The following is a 25,654-nucleotide window of genomic DNA, read 5'->3' as shown; positions in this document are numbered from 1 at the left end:
TCACATATTCAACAATTATTGTACTGGTATGGGACAAGCTACTAGGAGCATAAATCAAAACTTAAGGATATCTAGTTTTGAAACAATTTATATATGGAGCGGTCATATATAAAAGCAAGAGAAAGATGTTGAATGGTATTGTCATCGTATACACAGTACACTTCATGCTAGACAGTGTGGAATGCTAGGAATGACTTGGTAGTCAATAGGCGAAGTTGGACGATGGAGAAGATCTTAGAAGAAATAAACATGCGATCATTTAACTGGATTTGTCATAGATCAAAACGGAGTACCTTAATTTGGGAGATGTGGAAAGTGAATCCTTTAGGCTATTTCTAGTGAATTAAAGCATCTAGAGGTGTCATTGTGTAGTGTTGATGTGATGATACTTCAATTGTAACCTACTAACCTTGTTTATATTTCCTCTTTGTACACCGCAACTCCTTGTGTTGTTTTATTAATGTGTTTTGATTTAACGTTCAACTTTTTTGTAAGGAGATATCTAGTAATAATCCAACATGTAAGCAAATTTGTAGATTTTTTTCCTAAGAACATAAGTGGATTATCCAATCGGGCGTGAGGGCTTGAAGTCCTTAATTTTATACTTATCATCTCTTGAAACTTTGGTCTTTTAATCAAATCATCAACTGATTAGGCATAAAGTATATACACACTTGTCAAAAGCATTGTCACAAAGCTTGCCCATATTACTTCATTTTTAAAGTTTAAATTCAGTCGCTCACTCTCTTTATAACAATATGTCCTTGGATCGTGAATGAAGTTACGACGATTTAATATCCTTATATATTTTTTTGTTAGTTTTTTTATCTCTCTTTCTTATATACGTTATTAAAAAAAAGCGACACTACATAAATAAGAAACATATTTATATAGAAATATGAAAAGACATGAGTTACATAAGAAGAATAAATAGGGCCGCAAGCAAATCAAACAAAATTGAACGAGCCTTTGTTCATGTATGTTTATTATGGATATGATTTTGTTCTTGTTTGTTTGTTAAGTTCATAAACAAACAAACAAGCACACACTAATTCAAAAAATAAAACTCAACATTCTTACATTTCTTTGAAGTAATTACCCAAAGTAGATATCAGGTTAAGTAATTGACATAATAACTATCTTAAAATAGTTGACATAATAAACTAAAAATTTAAAACACATAAAACATAAAAATCTTTATTGACCAAACATAAACAAACGAACATAAACAAACATACATTGTCAAACATAAACAAAAGTCACAAACTCAAACCATCGAATGTAAACGAACTTTCTATCAAACGGTAAATGAATTGTCCGCTTAACACTTGGTTCGTTTACGGCTCTAAAAAATAATAAAATAAATATAGAAACCATTACATATTCATATGTATATTACGGGTTCAAGTTCGGGTTTAGTCTTAGTGCCCTTGGGCTTGGGCTTGGAGGATTAATGGATTATGTTAACCTATTCAAGTGAACTAAAAGGACACAAACGTAATTTACTCTAAACCACGTAAATATCTTAGAAGGATAAAAACGTAATTTCCTTATCCAGATATTATCACCATCAGTCCATCACATATTCTCTCTTTTTTCTAATAATCCCAAATTCATCGTTAGGGTTTCAAATTCTCCGGTCAAACCACCACGGCGTAATAACTAGGGTTTCACTTCCGTCCAATCAACCACCATGTACAACGGAATCGGATTACAAACCGCTCGGGGCTCCGGCACCAACGGCTACATCCAGACGAACAAGTTCTTCGTGAAACCGAAAACAAACAGACTCTCGACGGCAATCGGCGGCGCGTACGAGTCCGGACAGGGAATCGCCGGCGTGTCCAGAAAACCTAACAAGGAGATCCTTGAACACGACCGTAAGCGCCAGATCCAGCTTAAGCTTGTTGTGTTAGAAGATAAGCTTGTGGATCAAGGATACACGGAGGATGAGATTTCTGAGAGGTTGAATGAAGCTCGGAGGACTTTGGAGGCTGCTATGGCCGCGGAGGATGCCGGTGGAGCCACCGCAATCGTCACGAGTTCCGATCACAAGTAGTTTTCTAATTTTTTATTTTTTATGTTTTAATTGCGGTATGTGAAGAATTGAATTGATCTGTTATGAAGCTGGTTAGTACTTTAGGTTTTAATTGCAATAGATAAAGAATTGGTGTTGGAATATAGAAGATTGTATATTAATTATATAGTTAGCATATATAAGTTGGATTTTGAAAGTTAAAAGGATGTGAGTAATAGGGAAATATGTGAGTGTTAGCTAACCACAAATCTCTTTTCTGTATAGATATGAACATTAGAGAATAAGTTGTATGAAAATCTGTAACAATGTGTCTGATGGGTTTTTAGGGATAATTTGTAATTTCTATGTTTTGTTTTTCTTATAGTAGTTTTGTTATGTGTATTTCTGTAGATGGACATATGTTTTGAACTTTCGATCATAGGAACATGATTAGATAATGCTTTTGTGGAACGTCCCATGTAGGTCGTCGAAAAAGCCAACAATTGTCCTCTCAACATGAATACTATTCTTTTCATCTTCTTTCTATGATTTCTGTTTTTCACCTACTTTGTTGTGTTATCTCATGCCATGCTTCAACATGCTTATAATCCCAAATTCTTGGTTATTTTTGTTAAGAGTTTTATTGTTGTTGGCTTATTGTTAGTGATGATGGTGGAATTGTTTATGGTTAAGCAATAGTATCCTTTTCAAATTCTCGAATAAGTTTCTTCTCATGAAGCACATTGTAGCAGATGTATCTGTATGCACTTTGCCAACGAATACTTATAAAAACTTTATAATTATCTGGGAATTGAAATCTGTGTTAGATTATTTTTACTCTGTTTTACGTTTACACTTTACACCATTGCATCTGTTTTTGTTTTCTGAGTGATTTGTAACCTATGATTCTGTTCAGGGTTTCAGACACACAGTCTCATCAAGTTGCGGCCCGCAAACAGAGGCAAATGGAAACCTTAAAGAATGCTCTTGGAATTGTTCATGAAGAGGATATAAAGAAGTATGCACCTGTCTCTGATGAAGAAAAAGTTGATCCTGTAGTTGATGGTAAACTAGAAAAAGATACCAAAGTGGGTAAAGATGCGCTTGAAGAACTCAAAAACTACAAGAAAAAATCAAGCAAAAGAAAACCGGTTTCTTCAGATAGTGGGAGTGACAGAGATACTGATACTAATAGTGATGGAAGTAGTGAAAGAAGTGATTCTGAATCTGAATCGGACTCAGATGTTGATGTAAAAAAAGGCAGGCGAAAGTCATCAAGTAAGCATAGAAAAGGTAAGAAATCACATGAAAGTGATGATTCTGATTATGAAAAAAAACGTGTTGGAAATGCGAAGAGATACGAATCTGATTCGAGTTCTGGTTCTGATGAACGAGCTAACATTAAGAGTTTAAAGGGGAAGAAACTTCCATCTAGTAGGAGCAAGAGGCATGATTCAGATGATGATGAGTCAGATAGGGACACATATCGAAGAAAACCGAAGGGGATGGAAAGAAAAGTAGACACACATGTTTCCAGCCCTATTTATGATAGATGGGATGGAGGTAGTAGGAAGCATGATGCGGTAAGGTCTGATTACAGAGAGACAAGATATGAGAAAGAGAGAGGTGGAAGGAGACATGATAGTGATGAATCTGATAAAGACACACGTGCAAAGAAAGTAGAAGTTGAAAGGGGTGGAAGGAGGCATGATAGTGATGATGATTCTGAGAAAGGGAGACGTGTGAAGAAAGTGGAAGTTGTAAGGGGTGGAAGGAGGAGACATGATAGTGATGATGATGCTGATAAAGACGCGCGTTTAAAGAAAGCGGAAGTTGAAAGGGGTGGGAGAAGGAGACATGATAGTGATGATAACGAATCTGATAAAGAGATACATGTAAAGAAAGTGGAAGTTGAGAGAGGTGGGAGAAGGAGGCATGATACTGATGATGATGATTCTGATAGAGACATGGGTCAAAAGAAAGTGGAAGTTGAAAGGGGAGGAAGAAGAAAGGTCAATGTTGACCGTGAAGAGTTTAAAAAAGACATAAGATCTAGAAATGATATCAGAGCAAGCGATAGAAGGAGACAAGGTAGCGACGACGATGAATCTGATAAAAACACGCGTCAAAAGAAAGTGGAGGTCGAAAGAGGCGGAAGAGGGAAACATGACATTGTTCGTGAAGAATTAAAAAAGGATGTAAAATCTAAAAACGACATTAGAACAAGCGATAGAAGGAGACATGATAGTGATGACGAATATTCTGATCAGGACATTCATCAAAAGAAACCAGAACTTGAAAGAGGTGGAAGAAGGGGAGTTAATGTTGACCGTGAGGAATTTAAAAAAGATCTTAGATCCAAAGAGGATATGAGAACACACGATAGGAGGCATGGCAGCGATGATGAATCTGATAAAGATATGCATCAAAAGAGGGTGGAAGTTGAAAGGGGTGGAAGAAGGGGACTTGGTGTTGACCGTGAAGAGATTAGAAAAGACTCGAGATCTAAAATGGAGATCAAAACACGCGATACAAGGAGGCATGATAGTGATTCTGAAGAATCTGATAAGGATATGCATAAAAAGAAATTCGAAGTTGAAAAGGGTGGAAGAAGAAAACACCATGGTGATCGTGAAGAGTTTAAAAAAGATGTAAGATCTAAAGATGACATCAGAACAGGCGAAAAAAGGAGGCATGATAGTAGTGATGATGATGATGACATAAATGTTAGGCACAAAAAAGAAAGAGTGGAAAGGGGTGGTGATCATGAACGGATGATGAATGCACCACCTAGAAATGAGCTAAAACACAAGAGTAAAACTAGTGATGATGAAGATGAAAAACATTTACAAGGTAGAAAGGATGTTAAGGATGAAGAATATGGCCGTGATAGAAAACACAAAAGAAGTGAAGAAGATGAGAGGTACAAAAGGTTTGAAAAAGATAGCCGAGAGCACGGAAGCAGATATGATAGTGAGAGAGAGAGACATTCAAAGAGAAGCAGATATGATAGTGACAGAAGGTATGATGGTGGACGTTCAAGGAACTAATTCTGCTACAATTGTATGTATGATGTTCTTTCAATTTACATGTCAAAACTGCAATTATACAGGAAGGATTACAATTTACAAATGTAAAAGAATCCACGACTGAGCATGCAAAGTGCAATGTTTTCAAAGTCAAATGTGGACATTTGCTATCAGCTGAAATCTTGTTTGGTTTTATGAGACACTTTTTTAAGAACAGTTAATAAACAAACAGAAATAAGAGAACATGTGTAATAATTTAACAGGTTTGATTAACTGTGTATGTTTTTCAGGTCATTTTAGCTGCTTGCGGTTTCAGTTAAAGGTTTCTTGTCGTTTTGTTTATGGTGATTGCGGTTTCCGAGATGAAGTTCTGCACCAAAGGTTTCCGACCGTTCTGTTTATGTTATATCTTTTAAGTTATATATTTGAGTTAGACTGATTCGCAGCGCACACTTGATGAGTGTAATCAATATGTTATGTACTTGTATTGCAAAAAATTTTCTTGATCTATGAATGAGATTGATTGTGAGTTTGTTCAATGATAATGGTAGTTCGATCTTAATTGTAGGTGTTGTGCTTTGTCCATATGCTTTATAGTTTAAAACTTTAAATATATAGAATTTTGCGAGTAGGTGAGAGTGTCATGTTGTATTTAGTTTGATGATGAAGGCAAAAAAAATGTTAATAGTTTTAAGGATCATCATTTGATCTGTTGTTTACTTACCAGTTTTTTTTAAAAAAAAATTATTATTGTAACCAAGGCTTGCTAATTGGTACCTTTGGCTGACTAAGGCTAAGCCAGGGGTCATCTTCGAACAAACTCAGACCAGGTAGTCTCTTTGTGACCATCATCAAGAATGATTGTACTAGGAGTCTGGAAAACTCGTTACTCATCATCTCTTGGTCATACGCATGAGTAGCTTTTGAGTTCAAACTAAACCAAAATGAAGTTTCGGTTTATCTGTAAATGTTAACCAATCAATTTTTTTGGTTTTAGGTGTGGGTTTGGTTACCGGTTGGTTTCAGTTTTACATTTGATTGTTCCAAAGTTTTGGTATTACGCATTTGAGCCTCAATTTTACCAATTGTCGTATATCACTTTTAACATTAGAAAAAGTAATACTATATAATCCATGGCTCCATGCCATCAGTTGCCAAGTTTGGATGGCTTGGATGTGGCTTATTCGGCTTTAGTTTAATAAATTGTTTTTTTCACTCGCTCGTACTTTGGATTATCTGTTAATTCTTTAAATACTAATAGTATTGATGCGTCAAAACACAACACAAATACAATCAAACGCTATGTGTTACAATATGTTTTTGTTGAAAATAATTAAATCCATTGGTTATTTGGAATTACATTATTACTTCAAAAGCACGCCTCCAAATTGGTTATTTGGAATTACATTATTACTTCTAAAGCACGCCTCCAAACAGCTACTTAACTATTGACCACAATTATCCTATCTATGTGTTCTTCTTTGGCCTATTTGACTTGTCGCCTATGGTCTATGGATCGTTAACACATTTATATCATGCTGCATGAAATCTCTCTTCCTGCGCATTGATGTATTCAGGGTATTTTCATAATGTAGTATGCACAGTTCTAAACACCCAAATAGTCCATAATCTGTGTCAATAACCTCATATTATTATATGATAGAATAAGTTAAACATCTTTTTATCATGTTTGAAATACGGATTAAAATAAGTTACAATGAGTGAGATTTGACCAATCAATATAAGGGGAGAATGACATTTACTAAAATCCAACACATCTTTCTTTACAAGACAAAAAAAAGAGTTGATGTTTACTTTCAAAAAAGATTGACCGCTTGATTGTCCATTTGATGTATACCATTTTTTTTACTAAATTCATTATTTCAAAAACTTACTCTTATGATTAGTTGTATTGTGTTGCTGTCTAGACTATTTTTCATTGACTGATATATAAACACGTTTATTTGTATAAACTAAATGACGCAGTTGTGCGTTGTGGACCTTGTGCTAGTACGGAGTATGGTTGACGTGAGGTCGAAGACTCACTCAAAAATAAACCAAATACAACTAATTAGATAGCGGTAAGTGGGTGTCGAACACAGAGAGTTTGTGGAAAATGTGTTACTAAGTAGCTTGTAATCTGACTATATTAAATTAAACTAAATTGCATAAAAAGTAAATTCAAAGATTTGTTTGGTTGATTTGATTAACAAAAATAACTGATCAACGAGTTTTAAATCAATACAAGAAAATATGTCTTCCCTCGGTTTCAGGTTTCTACGAATGCCAACATAAATGCTTAACTGACATGAACGATAAAGATATGGTTCATGCTTATGCAACGATTGTGATAATTGAAGACTAGGTACTTGGATTATAAATGCAAGGTAATCATTCAAATATCAATTAGTTTATTCAACCCCGAAACTCTCCCGCTTAATCTCGATTGCTTACAGCACCAAGAACTGACGGTTTAAAACACGAACTCGACAAACTGACAATCTATTAATCAATTCATAAACACCATAATAATGAAATCAATAAGATCAAACTATTATCTCAGAAATTACATAAACATTCAATCAACATACATAATGAAACCTTACGATCCGAGGGAAAACACAAAGATAATTAGCCAAGCATGATCCGGTTCATCGTCCCTACGATTATAGTAATTGTACGAATTAAGAACAAGGGTTTTATGATTACACCACTCACAATTGATCTATGGCACCTCCAATTCGCCCCTAGATCGTCCTTGAATGATAGATATGTGAAAAGACATTGAAAAACGGAATAAAAACACCAAGTTTCGGCAGTTACAACTTCTAGACCGTGGCCCACGGTGCCCCAGAACGCCACGGTACGGTGAAAGCTGTCATTTTTTGCCATTTTGACCCGGGCCCACGGTGGAGCTCTTTCTCATTTTCTTGTTTTCTTCGTATATTTCTCGTTTCAACTCTGTTTTCTTCGCCGTTTTCCCCTACGTTCTCGTGATTTAATCATCTATCTTCTCATATATGCAATTATATGAGTAATCATAGTCAACTAATTCCATAAAATTAATTGGTTAAGCATATACATTTATATCTTTTAGCTCACTTAACGGCTTTCCTACGGTTCACCCGTCACATGTGTTGGTTTCTAATATTCAAAAGGTGCCAGTTTCTCATCACAACGGCTACTATACGACACTTTCAACGTGTAGTGTAGAATTGTTTCTTAAAAACATATGTTGTGCCATTAATAAGTAGTATCAAAACTAAAGCTAGTTATGCTAATGCGTGTTAACTTATAAATAGTCTGCGAAGATTTAAAAACAGTGGGTCTTTTTTACAATATCTTGATTAGTTCTATCCTTCAGATACAATTAGGGGTTTCTAAATGTTTTGTTGGGCACTGGTTCTTCTTCACATGTGCACAAAGCAAAGAGCTTTTAAGAATGAGTTAGAGAAAACCTTAGGATTAGGTTTGAGAAGCAAAACTCTATATTCCTATTACACCATTTACCCCATTATTGAACCCATCTACTACTTCCTTTTCATTATAAAATATCATTGCTTGATTCAAACCACTGATCAAACATGAGAGTCATCTTTACTATTTTAATACAAACAAACGATTTTTAACCAATATAAAAAGCGGTTCAAACCTCCAAAACCGAACTGTTACAAGCCAAACAGAAGAAAATCAACCCAAAAGACTAGTCTGATAGGTGAGGGAACCCATTTGGCTTATAAACCTCACATCAGTTACCCATACAACCAGTGTGGGACAAGTCTCATACCTTGCAATGGTTTCAATCCGTAACAATGCACCCCCCTTAAGGGCCAACGTCCTCATTGGTCACGGCTGGCTCACTCCAGGCCACCACTCCGAGTCCTCGTTGGTCACGGCTGGCTTCCTCCAGGCCACCACTCCGAGGTTGGCTCTGATACCAATGTTACAAGCCAAACAGAAGAACTAAACTCAAAAGACTAGTCTGATAGGTGAGGGAACCCATTTGACTTATAAACCCCACATCAACCGATATGGGACAAGTCTCATACCTTGCAATGGTTTCAGTTCGTAACACAAACCACCAAATGTCTATAATTGGCCGGTCAGTCTAGCCAGCCAACCCGCCTAACCTAACCATTCTAGTATGTAATTTTCCAAAACCGCAATGTGTTTCAATAATACATTTTGAAGTTTAATCTTGCTATAATCTCACTCATGTCATGTATTCCAGTTCCACATACTGTTGGTTTTTGTGGGCTCCCTCTATTATTGCTGGCAACAATAATTGAAAACTTGTACCTCTTCTAGCATTGAGGTTATCATCTCCTATCTATTTCTTGGTCATGTAGATGGCCAATCAACCGAATGGCTTGGTCTAAAAGGAGTAAAGTTGTCAATCATCAAGTCACAAGACTTAAGAGTGTGGTGGGAATAAGCAAAAACATAACAAATATTGGCACTCATGATAAGGATAACTTACTTGGTTAGAACAAAGATACAAAACACCACTATATTTGATGTACTAAAAAACAATCCAAAAGTGGTTTTATAAATGGCAAATAGAGGACCACTTGAAAGGTACCAATGGTTACCATCTAGTGTTTACAAGAATACAGGTCTTCACCACCAACTGGTTCTAATTAAATCAATAAAGGCAAATCAACTGGTTCGGCTGGTTTGGAATTTATACAATTTGGTTAACGAATTATTGTTTAGTAGTTATTTATCCTTTAGTGTTATTAATATTCCAGGGTTAAGTAAGATTTTATTAAGATTAAACAAACTTAAATATAAACATGGACTACAAAATCACTATCATCAGAAACTTCTATGCAATTGCACTTCAAAGTTTTAACAAAATGAAAATATCCTAGAAGGGATAAGTAAGAGCATCTTGATCAAATTGTGTGAGATATTCAAAGAACAGAATAACTAAATGTTTTCGAATATTGTCTGTGGCTTGAAAATAAAAGAATCAAACTTCAAATTATTCAATATTCCTCTATCAAATGACATTTCCCACTTCAACAAGATGCTATGCTCTTCTCATCATTCTTGTCCCCTTAAGATTTTACATATTGGTATGTTACAAACCATATATTTGTTCAATTTTGGCCTAGAACATGGAAATACCTTCAAGAGGCTACTCAAGGCGTTAGGAGACATTTATTCGACATGACACGTGTACATAAGATACAGTAGACCTATATACAAACAAATAAACTTTATTTAGACCATGTGTAGTGAAGAGATTATAAAAAGAGACGTTTTGTGTCATGTAATGCCTAATCAACAAAGGGTGAATTTTGTTATTGGTATATAGTTGTGTTGCAACCCAATATATATATACCACACAAAAAATATAATAATGATATTCATTAAACATATATAGGCGACAAAAAACACTCCCCCCTATTTATCGCCAGGGAGGCTGTGTTCACCCAAAAAATTGTCTCAAAAGTGAGCATTTGTCGCCCCACTACGAATAGCCATACGACCCTTGGGAGACATTTATTCAATATGACGAGTGTACATAACTTTATTTACAACCGTCAAGGCCGCATCTCTCAATAATGTTTTAAGCACTAAACTTTCTATCAAGCAAATCTTACGTTAATTTCTTAAATCTCTTTTGGTTGATTTTTACAAGTTACAAACCTGAAATTTTCAAGTACAAGGATATGTGACAAACGATAACATGATCGCTTCGTGTTTTGAGGCACAATAAACAAAGCAAGCTTGCAAAACCAAAGCTTATCTAGTGAAAAAGATGAGCTTTCAAAAGGCGCAAGAAATTGCAGATATCAAAAGGCAATAAAAGTTAAATTTGACTAGAAAATCCAAAAAGTACAAGAACACACGAAACCATTTTTAAATGAGCCATCACCTTCAACAACCCCCACACATGCCCTGATGGCAGTCTGCCAAAATGGCCAGGTGTGCATAACATATATCAACCACCAAACAACAAATATCAAACCAAAAACAAGCAAATCTTTAGAGAAACATTCATACTTCATTTCATATTATCAATAATAATAGTCATACCATTCCATTCAAACATCTTTAGATCCCCATAACCATAAGTCCATAACCACATAACTAAAAACTAAATTCTAATACCAAAATATACTTAAAAAGTGACCATTAGTATCAAAGCAAGTTATAACCAAAAACAAGCATTTAGATCACCCATTCATTCTTCAACATAAACACCAAAACCATAAACATAACATTCAAAAGGTAATAAGCAAATGTGAAAAGACACATTTACCCTCAACCTCCTCCAGATCAACGGTTACTAGCATTAGGGCATTCCCTAGCAAAATGCCCATCTTCCCCACAGTTATAGCAGCCACCACCGCCGCCACCTCCACCACGGCCACCGCCACCATTAGGACACTCCCTAGCCATGTGACCATCCTCCCCACACTTAAAACAACCACCACCGCCGCCGCCGTAACGATCCTTCCATCAGATCCTTCTTCCACAAGAAACTCAACAGTCTCACCATCACCAAGGCTCCAAAAGCCATCAGTCCTGAGGGACGACTGATGCACAAACAGATCTTCACTCCCATCGTCAGGCGTAATGAAACCAAAACCCTTGGTACCATTGAACCATTTCACCGTACCAGTCTTCCTAGCACCTTCTTCAGCCATTCTTGTTACTGTTAATAATAATAATAAACAAAAACCCCCAAATACAAGAGAGAGAGAAACCCTAGTCTCTCTCTAGAAGTTTGAATAAATTGAGAATGACCATCCTTCGCCTCTCCTCCTTCTACTATTTGTAGTATCAGTTTTTTTCTCCTCAGGGGTAAAATTGGGATTAAAGGTGAATGTGAATATTTGATCCAACGGTTGGGGATGATGGTTAGTGCGTTTTACACCGTTGGATTGGAGATATGAGATGATGTTGCACGTCAGAAATCAGAATATAATAATTGTATTTTTGACTTTAACAGTGTATTTAACAGTGTACCGAGATAAAAATATACATAAACGTATTCTAGTAAGTAAAAAATATTTTCAGAAATGAACTTGTTTTATTTCAGGGTGGTATGTTAAGATATTTAAGTGGCGTTTTATAAAAGAAGATATTTAAGTTTTAAATATGAAGTTGTCGTTTTGTGGCTTTGTGTGTCTAACTGTATACACATTACCAAGGAATAAAAAATAAAGTAGCTTTATCAAAATAAAGAACCATTTGAGGGTTGATGTGTGTTTATTATGCATGTTTGCGTTTGATTGTTAATTGTGATTATGAATAGGTGGGTGTTTGTGTGTGATTTATGTTCCGTTGAGGCTTTAATTTGGAAAAGGAGTTAGAGAAGATACGAGATAGTGAGTTTAAATGAGGCTTTTGATATGGCTACGATGATTATATGATTGTATAGTACGTCTCGGAGATGATAAGAGGAGATTATGTTGATGTCAACTAAATAATAATAATAATAAAAGGAATTAGTAGAAAGTAGATTGTTAAATTATGTGAGTATGTTTTGAGAGGAAGCTTAAGACTTGGACTTTGATTATAAAACTTTTGGGCGGAATAATATCTTCACTCTCAATAGTTACATACAAGTCTCTTGAATACAGAAAAGCAGGATGTCCTTGACGTGTACGTGTCGGATGAACCAAATCCTCATTGAATTTGATTTTCCATTAGAAGGGGCTCACACATGTTCTGCGGTACCCCCTGTGAAAACTCCGTCAGTATGAAAAGTTCTTGATGTTAATTGAGATTTTGATTGTGGGTGACAACTAATTTCTTGGCTAATATCTCTTATAACATGTATATAAAGTTAAAACATTGAAAATTAATCTATAGTCATTGTTGGTGTATCATGTTAGAGTCACTTAAACAAATCAATATTGCGTAATCACAACAAATAATAACGACATCAAAAGTACGAAAATGATAAGAATAATCAAAAGGTGAAAAAAGAGGAACTTTGGTCATACGAACATTTGTGGACCCACACGTTTAAGTACCAAAAAGAATTTTGTTAAATCTCTAAGCTAAATCTCATTCATCTTTAAAGATACAATTCATCGGTAAAAATTTAAGAACATAATCAAAGCAAGGAGATTTTAACAGCAGCATGTGGAGAAATTACAAACTCAAGGGATCTCCACACATGTTCATGCGAAGTTCATTAAATACCCCTATCGAAGTTTATTAAATACCCCTATTGTAGTCACTAAATTTTGCTTGTTGAAAATGCTATGTAAAAATATGTGAACTTACTTGATATATCATTGTTTGTATATGTGATGTTTAACATGTTAAAACACACTATTTCTTGTGGTAACAATGTTTAGACAAATTTTACTGCTTATATAATCATCTTGTGTCATTTTGAAAATTGTAAATTAGTTAAACTTTGAAAATAACACATTCTCTTGTATGTTGATGAGGAAAATGTGGATTCAAAGGACATGCATTCTACTTAATATTGTTGTTGAACGGTGAGAAAAGAAATATATTTAAGTCAACTCGTTTTTTGTTAAAGTAAAGAATGAAGATATAATTAAAAATGTAGTTAGAGCTTCTGAACGGGACGAGAGAAATGATGATGTGGAGGTAAAAGTTGATAATCCCCCTCTACACCTTTGGTAGTGAAAGTCCCTACAACTAATACAGATTCTAAGTCTAGGTTATCTTGGCTCGAGTATGTAGGTCCAACAAGTAATTTTTATAACCGGATTCTAACTGGTTTTATTAAGCTCCATGTGAAAACATTCAAGGCCCGTTCACACTTACTCAGTTGTCAAATGGATTGAATTTTCCGATGTTGATATGAGAATATGAAAAGGTATGGATAATAAAATGATAGTATTCAATTATTTGATATATTAAAGAGTCAAGATTAAATATACAAGCACTGGTAATAGTTCATCTACTCACAAATCAAGCGGGAGCATGAAAGTATCTAATGTCGATTAAGTCTCTTTGTATATGTGGGTATGGTGCATAGGAAGTTTGGTCATGAACGAAGATTGAGAAAATATGGTTCAATTACAACTTTAACATGTTTAATTTTTCCAAAACTTTCTAAGTAATTAATTTAACATGATGGTTGATTAACACAATCCCTTTCCATTCAACATTTGTCACAAAACTTACAAAACACTAATAAAATTGTAAATAGCACAAAACTTAATGTGAACTTCTGATATACAAAAAGGTAACTAGGATAAATATGAACGTATGTGTTTCTTATGAAATTTGTTATAAATTAAACATAACATTTATATTCACAAATTATGTTATGAAACAAAATTAAGAAAACCAAAATTTAAATTTACTAACAGGATCATTACTATTGCAAAAACGAAATCAAATTACGACAAGGATTATTAAACATTAAATATAAGGCTAGATACTTGAATCCTATGTCCTAAACTACAGAGCAGCACCACAAAAGATTCACAAGTCTTAATAAACATAAGCAAACACAAATGTCTCACAAAATAATATAAGGTATAGCTCTTCATTCAGGCATACATTAAAGTATGACACCGGATGCTACATAACTAAAATGTGAGTATGATAGAGATGCATAAAATGTGATTATATGCTTCCCCTAGAGTACATTCTTCTAATATACAAGATCAAGTTAACTACCTAAGACCATGTATAGCAGATGAAGCACCTTTGTGGACGTCGTGTGACATGTGACGTCACGTCAAAATAAGAGTTTTTTGGTTAAAATGGGTATAGTGGATGGAGCCCCTTCACATCATTACCCTTTTATTATTATTTTATTACTAGCTTTTGAACCCGTTTAATACACGAGATTTGCCAAATAAAATAAACTAATAAAGTCAATTATTTGAAATAAAGACACAAAATAAAAGGTAAAAAGAAATTAAATATATAATACAAATAGCAAGGGGGTGTTTGAGATTCCTTATTTTAGCTACTTGACTATGTATATCAATAACTCAACCCAACCTAACTTTTTAATAAAAAACTGATTTCTCTCTCTTCCACACACACAACCTAACCTAACATAACCCAATTTTTCACTTTTATTCACAACCCAACTAAACCCAATTATTTTAATACATAATACATATATATTATTTATGTTTTAATTTATTATATAAAATCTATTAAAATTAAAAAAAATATTTGTTGGATTTTAACAAGATTAATACCTCATGTGCTAATCTCAAGACTAATACTCAATGTATTAGTCTCAAGACTAATACTCCGTGTATTAGTCACAGGTCCATGAATAATTTTAAAAAAATACATGTTTTTAAAAATGCTCTGTTTTAAATAAATTTTATATCGAAATGCTCATAAAAATAAATTAAACAAAACTGTGTTTTTAAAAATTTAAAATAAGGTAAATAATATAAATTATTAACAAAAAATCAAATCATATAGAAAACAAATGGCTTGAAAGAAAAAAAGAAAAAAAATAATATTTAAATGAAATGAGGTTGTGACTTAGGTTGTGGTGAAGGCTCGGTTGTTAGATAAAATTGATTTTATCTATCTTTTTATTTTCTTCAACAGTGGCATGACCTCATGCAAGGTCATTGATAAACATGGTTTTATAGCTTATAACCTATAAGTTATAAGGTGTTTGGAAAAGTTAGGTTTTGTGAGTGTATAAGGTATAAATTATAACTTTGTAACTTATATCTTATAACTTAAATAAGGTATAAGGAGGTAAAATAAGGAATCCCAAACACCCCCCTAAGAAGTACATAACTCAAATTTGCATTCATATAGAAAATATTAAATATTGTTATGAGTTCAATACCGCTATGAGTTCAAAGAAGCGGTAAAATTGAATTCAAACGGATTCATAACAATAATAAAACCAAAGAATTTTAAATCCATAGAATGATTTGGTACATGTTATATGTAAGTAACTGCAATGAAAAGTTATATTTGTATATAATTATATTTAGTTTGTTGAAATTGAGTATGTGATAAATATTTATGAAATAAATAATTACGGAATCGACGGTTTCCAAAAAAACAAACAGCCTGGATTATAATTTTTCAAGAAAAACATGAATTGCAGAATCTTAAAAATGTTAAATTCACGAGCCCTTATTGTTAACAAAATGTTGAATTTTTTAATAAAAAGTAAAATATTAATTAAGCATAATTATATTTTAGGTATTAAATTATTATAATTGATCATTAATGTATGCATAATATTTTGAAATATATTAAAACCATCCACTGTATCATGAAAATTTACATGTAAATATTACATCAGAGCAAAGTCATCAAACACACCATGCAAAATATTAGTAATATTTACATGCATATATTACATCAGAGCAACGTCATCAAACACACCATATTAGCAAATTTACACAATGTGCAAAATATTAGTAAACACACCATGGTTTTAACATTTGAAGTTTTGAACTAGTGACGCTCAAATGGAATAATACACTTTCACTAAAATGACTCTTGATGTGTAACTTTTCACTAATGTCACACCCCGACTTAGGACTTAGGCGTGTGACCACAAGTTGGTACCTGATTTGAAAATATATCAGAGTTTATGGGTTAATTTTAGCGGAAGACTTTAGGTTGAATATAATATTAATTTACATTGAAAATTTACTCGGCAATTAAATACCCAAGTATTGGTTTACAAAAGATATGTTTTCATATTACAAGGATTTTTATATCAAAAAACGGAGCCATCTTGTACGCGCTTCTATCTTCATTAAGACTCCAATCCTTGTTAATGCTACTTACGCTTAATTACCTGCAACGGGTTGGAAAAATACGTCAGCTATATGCTGGTGAACACGTATGACTCAATAAAACATTTTGAATGGCAATATAATACAAATGTAGTTTTCTTGACAATCTCAGCGGAAGCATTTCTACTTCCGGTATATGTACCACTGCCCTACACACACAACGGTATTCCCCGAGCCAAACGGCTCTAAACTGAGAACTGGTCATGACCGTTTAAGCTCGTGGCTTCATTGCCTTTGATTGATTGATTGAGCTTTAACAGTTATGTTTGGATCCAGACACATGCGTATTCGGTCTGAGTTGATATTATTCTCTACTTTGTATTATAATGTTTTAGAGATTTCATTATCTCATGTAGACATTGACTGACTCGTTAAGACAAACACCCGTTCGTCTCATTGAGTATAAATATGTTTTGACTGATTAAAAAGGTTGACGTATTCACATGTACTGTCGGTGTTGTAAACCTTGACTGATTGATTGATCGACTGTGAATGATATTAACCTATGCATAAATAGGTTCGTATGAATGTTTTGAATGAAGTTAAGCTATGATTGTAAGCTTAACTTTGAAATCGTTTATCTTTGATTGTGAATGAAAACAGTTGTTTTTATGTGACGTTTGATATAGCATGCTTTGGCCTAATAGGTTCTATCATGTTGGTAAGTTTCTCCAGGTAAGTAAACGGGTCCCTCGATTGATTGGGATTTATGCGAATTACTTTTCCTTATGCAAGAAACTTACTACTAGTGATATCCCCCTTCCAGTTACTACATGCTCGTCAAAATATATCTTTTGTTTAACATTACTTCATCATGAAGTAACGTTCATGAAAACATGATTGTGAATGATTTGTAAAATACGATCAAGGTTAAAGGACATATCCTCGATTGATAGTCTAAGCTATAATTCAAATAACTTAAACATAACTCATACCTTAGATTGGATGCTTAGAATGATAACACGATAAGGCAGGACTTGATCTACTTGCTTAGGTGATTGCTAGCTTAATTCCAACTACGTTTGTTGCACGAATATCGAGAAAATAATACGTCAGCTTGCTACAGCAACGGGGCACGTTTTCCAAGGCTATGTGTGTGTAAAGAAAGGTGTGTTTGGGATGAAATGAGCTTATGCTCGTCACCCCCTTTTATAGCCCATCCTGGACCCCGTCGCGTACCGCGCCCGGTCCTTTGGGACTGGTCACATACCGCGACACCGCAAAAGTACACCGCCTTATGCGGTGTTGACACGTGGCCTGTCATATTACGCCACGTGTCGATACGGTATTAACACGTGTTCGGTGACTCGTCAACCCCATCGCACTACGCGATGGGTTTAATTGTTATCCCGTTGCGTACCGCGGCGGGACATTATTTTTAGAATTATCATTTCTAGTCCCTGTACTTTCTAAGTTAGTATATTTATCTCTCTCTCTCTCCTAGCTCTAGCTAGGACACAATGTTAGAACATTCTCATCCGGATCTCTATCCTTATCTTTATAATCACACTACAACACTACATTTCTTTTTACTGTTCAATTAAATAATATTACTTTTTAACTTTATCATTACAGTTTTCTCTCTCCTCTACTCACAACCAATTCAACAAATATTAAAAAATAAATAGGGACAAACAATGTTTCTCCAAATTTACAAAATCACAACATTTTCTCTCTCCACCCTATAATTTACACTCACAACCACTCAAAATCTCACCCTATAATTTACAAACTCTTCTCACAATAATATAGGGAATGGCTTAAGAATGCTCTTATATTACATTTATATGCGTTATCGTTCAGAAAACAAAACTTGAGCCTCTAAATTTACTTTAATATTCTATCAATTGTTATGTATTATAGAGAAAAATATAGTGTTACTTTAGTTGTTTATATAGAAATCTTTTAGTTATTTTTGTCCTTTATAAAATGCTGTAATTATTTTCTCTGTCTTTGAAATCTGCTATAAGAGAGGGGGCTACAAGAGAGGACGGGACACCCATATGGGTAGAGAGTATGACTTCTAAAGTACATGGTGACACCACCCCATCCAATGAGGGTAAGACGTATGGATTCATTTATTGGCAAAGGTCTGTCACACAATATTGATTCATTATTGACAATTGAAGAATTAAAATTTATTAATAAAGTTGTAAGGTACTTGTGGGTAGGTGTTGTCTCTAAATTTATAGTTTATGTGTAATTAAGGGTAAAAATAAAATGACAATACATGATTGACTAATGCATGAATAATAACCATAACGCTCTAAAACATAAATTTTTGAGAACTCTAAAATAAAAATATTATACCGGACATGCAAAATAAGAAGCTCATTACTTGTCAGAAATTTATTCACACGCCTTGTCTTGTCAACATGAATAAATAACTCAAGATATTGATGATTTTTTATGCTCTGCATTAAGATGTGTCATGTCACATTATGATATGTACAAGTAAGCTCATATTCAAGTAACTCAAAGCATTTTCAGCTTATTCTTTAGCCCCATATCCAAATTTATAATAAAATACACTTTTTCTTTCATTTTTGTTTAAATAGTATTTTTATACCTTTATTATTATTATTTTTTTCATTCACTTACAATCACATTCAAAATATATTAAAAATTATATATTAAACAATAGCTCTTTAAATATTAAGAATAATAACTTCAGTTTTTAAAATATAAAAAGTTTTTAAAATATAAAAGTTTTTTCCTCAAAACACCTTAAATTACTATCTAAATTATAAAAATATCCCAAACAAATTATGTTGTGTGTCACTCTCCACTCTCCATTCTCCTCTTTTGAAGACTCAACTGATCACTTAATTAAAATGATTTTGTCATTGTTTGAGACCTTGTAAAAAGCTAAGGCTATCCGTAGTCGCCCCTAATTGTGGTGTTTTGGCCACAAAACGTTAGGGGTACACCGCCCCCCCCCCCCCGCTTTTTCCTTAGTCGTTTTGGTACAAACGTTTTGTACACAACACTGTGTGGCATGAGTTTTGAGGGTCTTGTGAGAGAGGAGGAGGAGAGAGACGTTTTGGGAGCATTTTCCACTACATCTAACTTTTTGTATAATGGTGCGCCTAGCTTTGACTACACATGGTCTAAGAAACCAAATATTTCTTCCAACATTTTGACAACTCTTAATAGCTCAAAAATATTAATATTGGTACGCATTTTATTCAAGTGATTCTAATTATATCATGATCAAGAGTTGTGAAATTATAATCAAGAGCATATGTTCAACAAGATAAGTTTGGTGTGGTGATTTATTGTAATTTGTAAACACCTGTTACCAACTTCATATGTGTAACTTGAGAGGGTAGTCACTATCCAAATAATGAGAACTAAGAAATGTGTAAAGGCAACCACTAACTTATCAATGAGAAGAGATAGGTGATCACTATCTTGATTAATTAAAAAATCCGGAGACAGACTGATAGTCACTTTATAGATTAGTTAGATTAATAGTAAAATCCCTTCCAACGCGAAAGAAAGGAGAAACATAGGTGATCTCTAACTTGTTAGAGCGATGCTATGATGATCACTAGCTTCTTAGTGAGACATTAGGGTGGTGACGATTACCAAGATTAATATGACCATAAGATGTGATCACTGCTTTCTTAGTGAGACGTCGTAATAGTTTATCTTTACCGCTTGGTTGTGACTGAGTAGTTACTACCGATGAACACAATTCTATAATGTCATGTATTATTAAAACATTATAATGAACACAAATTAATGTCATGTATTATTAAAACATTATAATGAACACAATTCATTTATATCACCCAAATTATGGCCTGCTCCACCAACTGGATTGATCAATGTTCAAACAGTTTTGGATTTAAATCATATTATTGTTTTTAGTCACGAAAACATTAAACACAACAAACTTTCATAATCTAATCACATTCATTATCATCATAATAAACCAAACATAACGTAACAAAATGACAACATATATTAGACGATTATGTAATCACGTGCAAACACTAAATTTGCAAGTAGTATTTCCGGCTTGCCCAGAGTTGGCTTTTATGAACCGAAGGGCAGCCATAAGAACTTGTTGCATGGAGCCGTCAGCCAATGCCCAGTTCAACCGTCTAACGACATCAACGGGCTGGTAGACAAATTGAGTGCTGGTGTAGGAGTTCAAGAGAGCAGTGGTTCCTTCCCTTAAAAGTGTTTGATAAGGGTCTCCTAAATTCCCATTAATGCTTTGTCGTAATGTGGTGTTTGACCCGTATTTAGTTTCAGCCAACGGCCCAAACACAAGCCCAACTTTCTGTTCCGGGTCCAACATCCAGTAACATCTATGTTGGCCCATCATCCACATCCTATTCATAAACCATCATACATGTTTTAAGTGGACAGTAGTAGTCTAGTAGAAGGTTTTTGAGCCCAAACCTGTTTGGTTTTGAAATAGGTTTTTAACTGAAAAAAATACGTTCGGTTGAAACCAACTTTAACCGGTTCGATTCAGTTTTAACTTTTAACGGGTTCCAAAACAGTTTCAACACAGAGGTTCTCAAACCGATATCAGTTTGGGTTTAAAACCGGTTCATATGTTCATTTTTAGGCACTCGCAACGTAATTACTGGTTTTAAATGGGTTGTGTTCACGGGGCGGTGGGTCGAACCCAATATATACATACAAGAATTTTTGTTTGGCATGAACCCAAGCCTGAAATTTAACACAACATAAATATTCATGGGATGACATTAATACGAGCCGTTTAACTTGAAATCTTATTTATTTAATATATTTTTTTGCAAATCCGTACTCTAAAAGTATAAACGTATGACAAAATATTAAAATTGTATCGTTTAAAATATAAAACTACCCAATAAATTTAACTTTTGACACTAACACAATTTAAAAAATAAGTTTAAAATTAAACGGGTACAATGGTCCAACACACGAACCCAATAGGTTGGCCCGAACACGAGGTGTTCACGGATTTAACCCGAGACTGACTAACTAATGATTTTTATGTTAGGTCCTATCGCGTTAGAAATTTATATCCTTAGTTTTATTAAGATAAATGCAGTTTGTTTTTGTAAATTCTTCAAATATATGTCAAGTGTTTTTATAAGAGACTATTAATTCATGTAAACTAATTTTACCGAATTTTATAACCGTTATAACTTACTGGTATGGACAAGCCGAAGCTTCAAAGAAAGGGGTCGTTGGCATTGGAGGCAATGGCGGTAATGGAGGCAAGGGTGGCATGGGAAGTGACTCAGTTATCGGAGGTGTTAAAGCCGGCAACTGAGCAGTCGAAGGCGGCAATGGAGGCCGATGCTGTGTTGGAAATGGCGGCAATGGAGGCAGCTGCTGCGTGGGCGGCAGTTGCTGCATTGGAAGTGGCGGTGCGGGTGATTGATATGGCTGGGGGCACAATGGGGAAGGTACATCAGGTTGGGCAACTAAAGGGTCCACAGTATACATTTGAGAATCAAACATCTTTAAACTAAGTCTGAAGTCTTGAGCGGGCCCGACAGCCGCCCCGCATGCTTGCCCGTTGTCTGCGATTTGAGCTCGGCAACCGGCCATGTCCACTGTACCTGGAAATGAGGTTGTGTAGGCCCCTAACCAGTTTGTAGTTTCCTCCCTCAACACCGTGTACTGCCCGTTCTGTCCCGGGCAAGCCAGCAATATGGTTACTCCTGCACAATATAAGGGTGTCATTTTTGTCGTGTTGTCATGTTTCGGGCCCAAAACACGACCCATATGTTTATTTGTGTAAAGAACGTGTAACCCCAGCAAAGTCCATTTAACTCATTTATCTAAGCGTTGTCAAACATGTTAGGGCGGTATTGCGGTAATGAAGTTGTAACCGTGTTAAATGTGTTATCTAAATGTGTCAAACATGCTAGGAGTAGTAATATTGTTACTACTACATAATTAAAGTACTACATAAGTGTCAATATTGTTACCCCTACATAATTAAGGTACTACACAGGTGTCATTCAGGTCGAGTAGCGTCGAGTTAGCTGGTTAAATTGTTCAAAAATTAACCCTAACTTGAATACAACTTGTTTAACTCATTTATCTAAACATGTCAAATGATGTGTCTTAAACAACTTGTAAATGTGTTAATCCTGTAATAAATGGATTGAACAGGTTGATAGAACAAGTTGTTTGATTACACAAATAAAACAAGTCAAAACAAACGCAACCTACTTAACTAAACTTATAACAATCCAAAACCTGATTATTTTCGTGTTGTCTGTTTTAGTTCATGTCGCTAACCTCTACTTACAAGATATTCATATCAAAAACATAAACCCTAACCCGTACACACTTATAATCATGTATCCCTAACATGACCCGTTCAACAACTTATCTAAACGTGTCAAATAGGTTGGGGGTGGTAATCAAGTTGTACATGTGCTAATAAGGTTGATGGGTTGTAACAAATAAGTTAACACAGGTCGTGAAAAGGTTAGCATAACACTTGTTTAGTTAAACGGATAAACAGAGTTAAAACAAACAAAGCCCTTTTATTATATAACCACCCAAAACCTTATATTTCCGTGTTGTGTCATGTTTCAAGTCGAATCTATCGGACCTTAATGAGCAAAGATGATTAAAAGAAGAAAACAGACATTAAACCGATCTTACACTCACCACCAAGAGGATAATCAAGAGTATCAAACCCACCATCTTTACATTGGTCACAGAAAACAGTACCAGTAACCGTTGTATCCGCATGAGCTCCATCAATGGCGACGGCCACCACTAACACAAAAACTGCCACCACCCAATCCATCAGCATTATCAAAATACATATTCATTCACAAACTACCATCACAGTTAATATAGGCTACCACATCTCACAATGGTGAGTGTGGTGACCCAACTGCTCCCCAATATTTAAAATGACTAAAACTAATCTATACACTCATAATCTTTGTGTGTGGACCCAAAAGATTTATAATCTTTGTAGACAGTAAGTATGAACAATACATGATATGATACACATCTTGGATATATAAGCTCTTAATGATATAAAGTTGAATACACTCACTTAAAACCGAAACAAGAACAAAACTGAGACGATAACATAACGACGATAAACTAACATAATTATGCATTTAACCCTACAAAAATCGGTCTACTTATCAAAACTTGCAATAGTACCAACAAAAACACAAAACACTGTCGCTTCATCACTTCTGTGCATCTTTTTCGGCTTCAGCTTCAGCCACAGCTTCTTCGGTATGTCCATTTTCATTGTTCTCAACACTAAACATCACACAAAATATATAAATATATATTTATCAATCAAAATTATATCAATTAAGATCATAATGTAAAGTTGTATCAGAACTAAACCTTGGAGACTGAACATTAACATCAGTTTGATCCTTTCTCCAACTCTTTTCACTTGCATCTTCAATCGATCCCGCCTTACCATTACCTTTTTTAAACCGGTCACCTGAACCCAACTCTTTCAATTTCATCGCGTCAAGCTTCTCATCAATCTCCTTCCAATCTTCACCCTTCTGTTTTAACACCTCTTCTCGGGGCCTAGCATCCCCAAATGGGCTCGACCCCTTTCCCGCCTTCACCGTTTCAACTTCACCCTCCGGCAACTTCCTAGGCTGCAAATTAAGCTTCGGTCTGCTGCCAGGGCCGCCACCACCACCGCCCAATTCCTCCCTCTTTCTTCCCCAACTATCCGCTTCCGACGAATCATTACCAAACCGCCTTTCTCTTAAACTATCAAACGCACTCCCACTCCCACTCCCACCACTGCCGAAACGACGGCTCTCGGTTTCTTTCTTCTTCCCCCAATTATCAAGACTATCCGCGTCGCCACTCGACTCAAACCCCATTCTCCTCTCCCTCTCAAACCCTCCATATTTCCGACCCTCAGACGGTCGAAAACTCTTATTTGACGCCCAGCTATCCGAATCATCCGCACGAGAATGCGACCCCTCAAAAAAACCGCCACCGCCACCCGAACCCCTCTCCCGCCTCTCAAACCCCCCTCCACCGCTCGATTTCTTCGCGGCACCCCAATCATCAATTTCATCGGCACGCGAAGGCCCCAACGGCTCCCTACTAGATCTCCTACCTTCATCATCACCACCATTACCTCTCCCGGACCCCCACCTCGAATTCGACGACTCGTTTCTATCGCCATAAGATCTGAACCCACCGCCCAGCCTAGTACGCTCCAGCTCCTCAGCGGTCCGTTGCCTTGGACCGGTGGGGAGCATCAGCATATCCTCGGCCGTTAAACCCTGTTGAATAACGGGTTTAACGGCCGAGTAACTCTGGTTAGTCGAATAATAACTATTATTATTATTCGATGAACCAGATACAAATTCACCCAACGACAACGTCTGACCTTTCTTCTTTTTGGTTTTGGTGGCTGCGGCGGTCATGAGGTCCGGGAAATCGGACATCTCACGAGTAGTTGTTGTTTCGGACTGTTTGAGTTCGTCTTCGTGTTGCTCGGAATCTAAGGCCCATGCGCCAGGTTTGGACCACGCACCGGAAACAGTTGCCGCCATGGTGGTTGTTCAGAGACAGAAAGATAAAAATAGGTTTTGTTTCAGGAGTTTGAGATTGTGTTTGTGTCTGCGTGAGATCGAAGTGTTGAGATATTGATGGGGTTATAATATTAGATGGACGGTGGAGATGTGGTTTAGTTTTACAAGCCTTGTGCGATTCTAATCCTCTTTTGGGATTAATCGGTGGTCGTGTTTGACTAAAACACTTTTACTTTCTATATAAGTAAATGTGACCATAATCAAACCAAATCGAATAAGGTCTCGTTCATATTTGTTCGTAAATAAATGGTTCATTAATATTTAATTAAATGAAAA

At 35.3% G+C, this 25,654-nt stretch overlaps 4 protein-coding genes and 1 pseudogene across 5 annotated transcripts; 1 reads left to right on the top strand and 4 right to left on the bottom strand.

The window, feature by feature from the left end:
* Positions 1 to 1,578: 1,578 nt before the first annotated feature.
* LOC143634176 (uncharacterized) lies at positions 1,579 to 5,621 on the top strand. 2 transcript variants are annotated; one of them, XM_077102333.1, is made up of 4 exons: positions 1,579 to 2,055; positions 2,934 to 3,722; positions 3,951 to 5,080; positions 5,337 to 5,621. In XM_077102333.1, exons 1-3 carry the CDS (start codon positions 1,694 to 1,696, stop codon positions 5,065 to 5,067), a joined length of 2,268 nt encoding a protein of 755 aa, XP_076958448.1. In that variant the 5' UTR covers positions 1,579 to 1,693; the 3' UTR covers positions 5,068 to 5,080; positions 5,337 to 5,621. The 2 variants fall into 2 exon arrangements, with proteins under 2 accessions (XP_076958448.1, XP_076958456.1); XM_077102341.1 differs by having other exon boundaries at positions 3,951 to 5,084.
* Positions 5,622 to 11,176: 5,555 nt separating this feature from the next.
* Positions 11,177 to 11,769, bottom strand: LOC143631469 (cold shock domain-containing protein 3-like; annotated as a pseudogene).
* Positions 11,770 to 20,790: 9,021 nt separating this feature from the next.
* On the bottom strand, positions 20,791 to 21,147 carry LOC143632966 (uncharacterized). The gene has a single exon (XM_077101368.1). It carries the CDS (start codon positions 21,145 to 21,147, stop codon positions 20,791 to 20,793), a length of 357 nt encoding a protein of 118 aa, XP_076957483.1.
* Positions 21,148 to 21,709: 562 nt separating this feature from the next.
* Positions 21,710 to 23,592, bottom strand: LOC143634165 (uncharacterized). Its single transcript, XM_077102324.1, has 2 exons — positions 23,445 to 23,592; positions 21,710 to 22,480 (listed from the first exon to the last, which is right to left on the bottom strand). Exons 1-2 carry the CDS (start codon positions 23,590 to 23,592, stop codon positions 21,960 to 21,962), a joined length of 669 nt encoding a protein of 222 aa, XP_076958439.1. The 3' UTR covers positions 21,710 to 21,959.
* Positions 23,593 to 23,782: 190 nt separating this feature from the next.
* On the bottom strand, positions 23,783 to 25,339 carry LOC143634154 (eukaryotic translation initiation factor 4B3-like). Its single transcript, XM_077102314.1, has 2 exons — positions 24,153 to 25,339; positions 23,783 to 24,062 (listed from the first exon to the last, which is right to left on the bottom strand). Exons 1-2 carry the CDS (start codon positions 25,337 to 25,339, stop codon positions 23,987 to 23,989), a joined length of 1,263 nt encoding a protein of 420 aa, XP_076958429.1. The 3' UTR covers positions 23,783 to 23,986.
* Between the last annotated feature and the right edge of the window lie 315 nt (positions 25,340 to 25,654).

Source organism: Bidens hawaiensis, unplaced genomic scaffold, assembly GCF_021521415.1.
Source record: "Bidens hawaiensis isolate Kalapana, Puna unplaced genomic scaffold, B.hawaiensis_p1.1 tig00000512_1, whole genome shotgun sequence".
Taxonomy (NCBI): domain Eukaryota; kingdom Viridiplantae; phylum Streptophyta; class Magnoliopsida; order Asterales; family Asteraceae; genus Bidens; species Bidens hawaiensis.
Note: the sequence above shows the minus strand (reverse complement) of the source record. Positions and strands in the feature narration are given on the sequence as shown.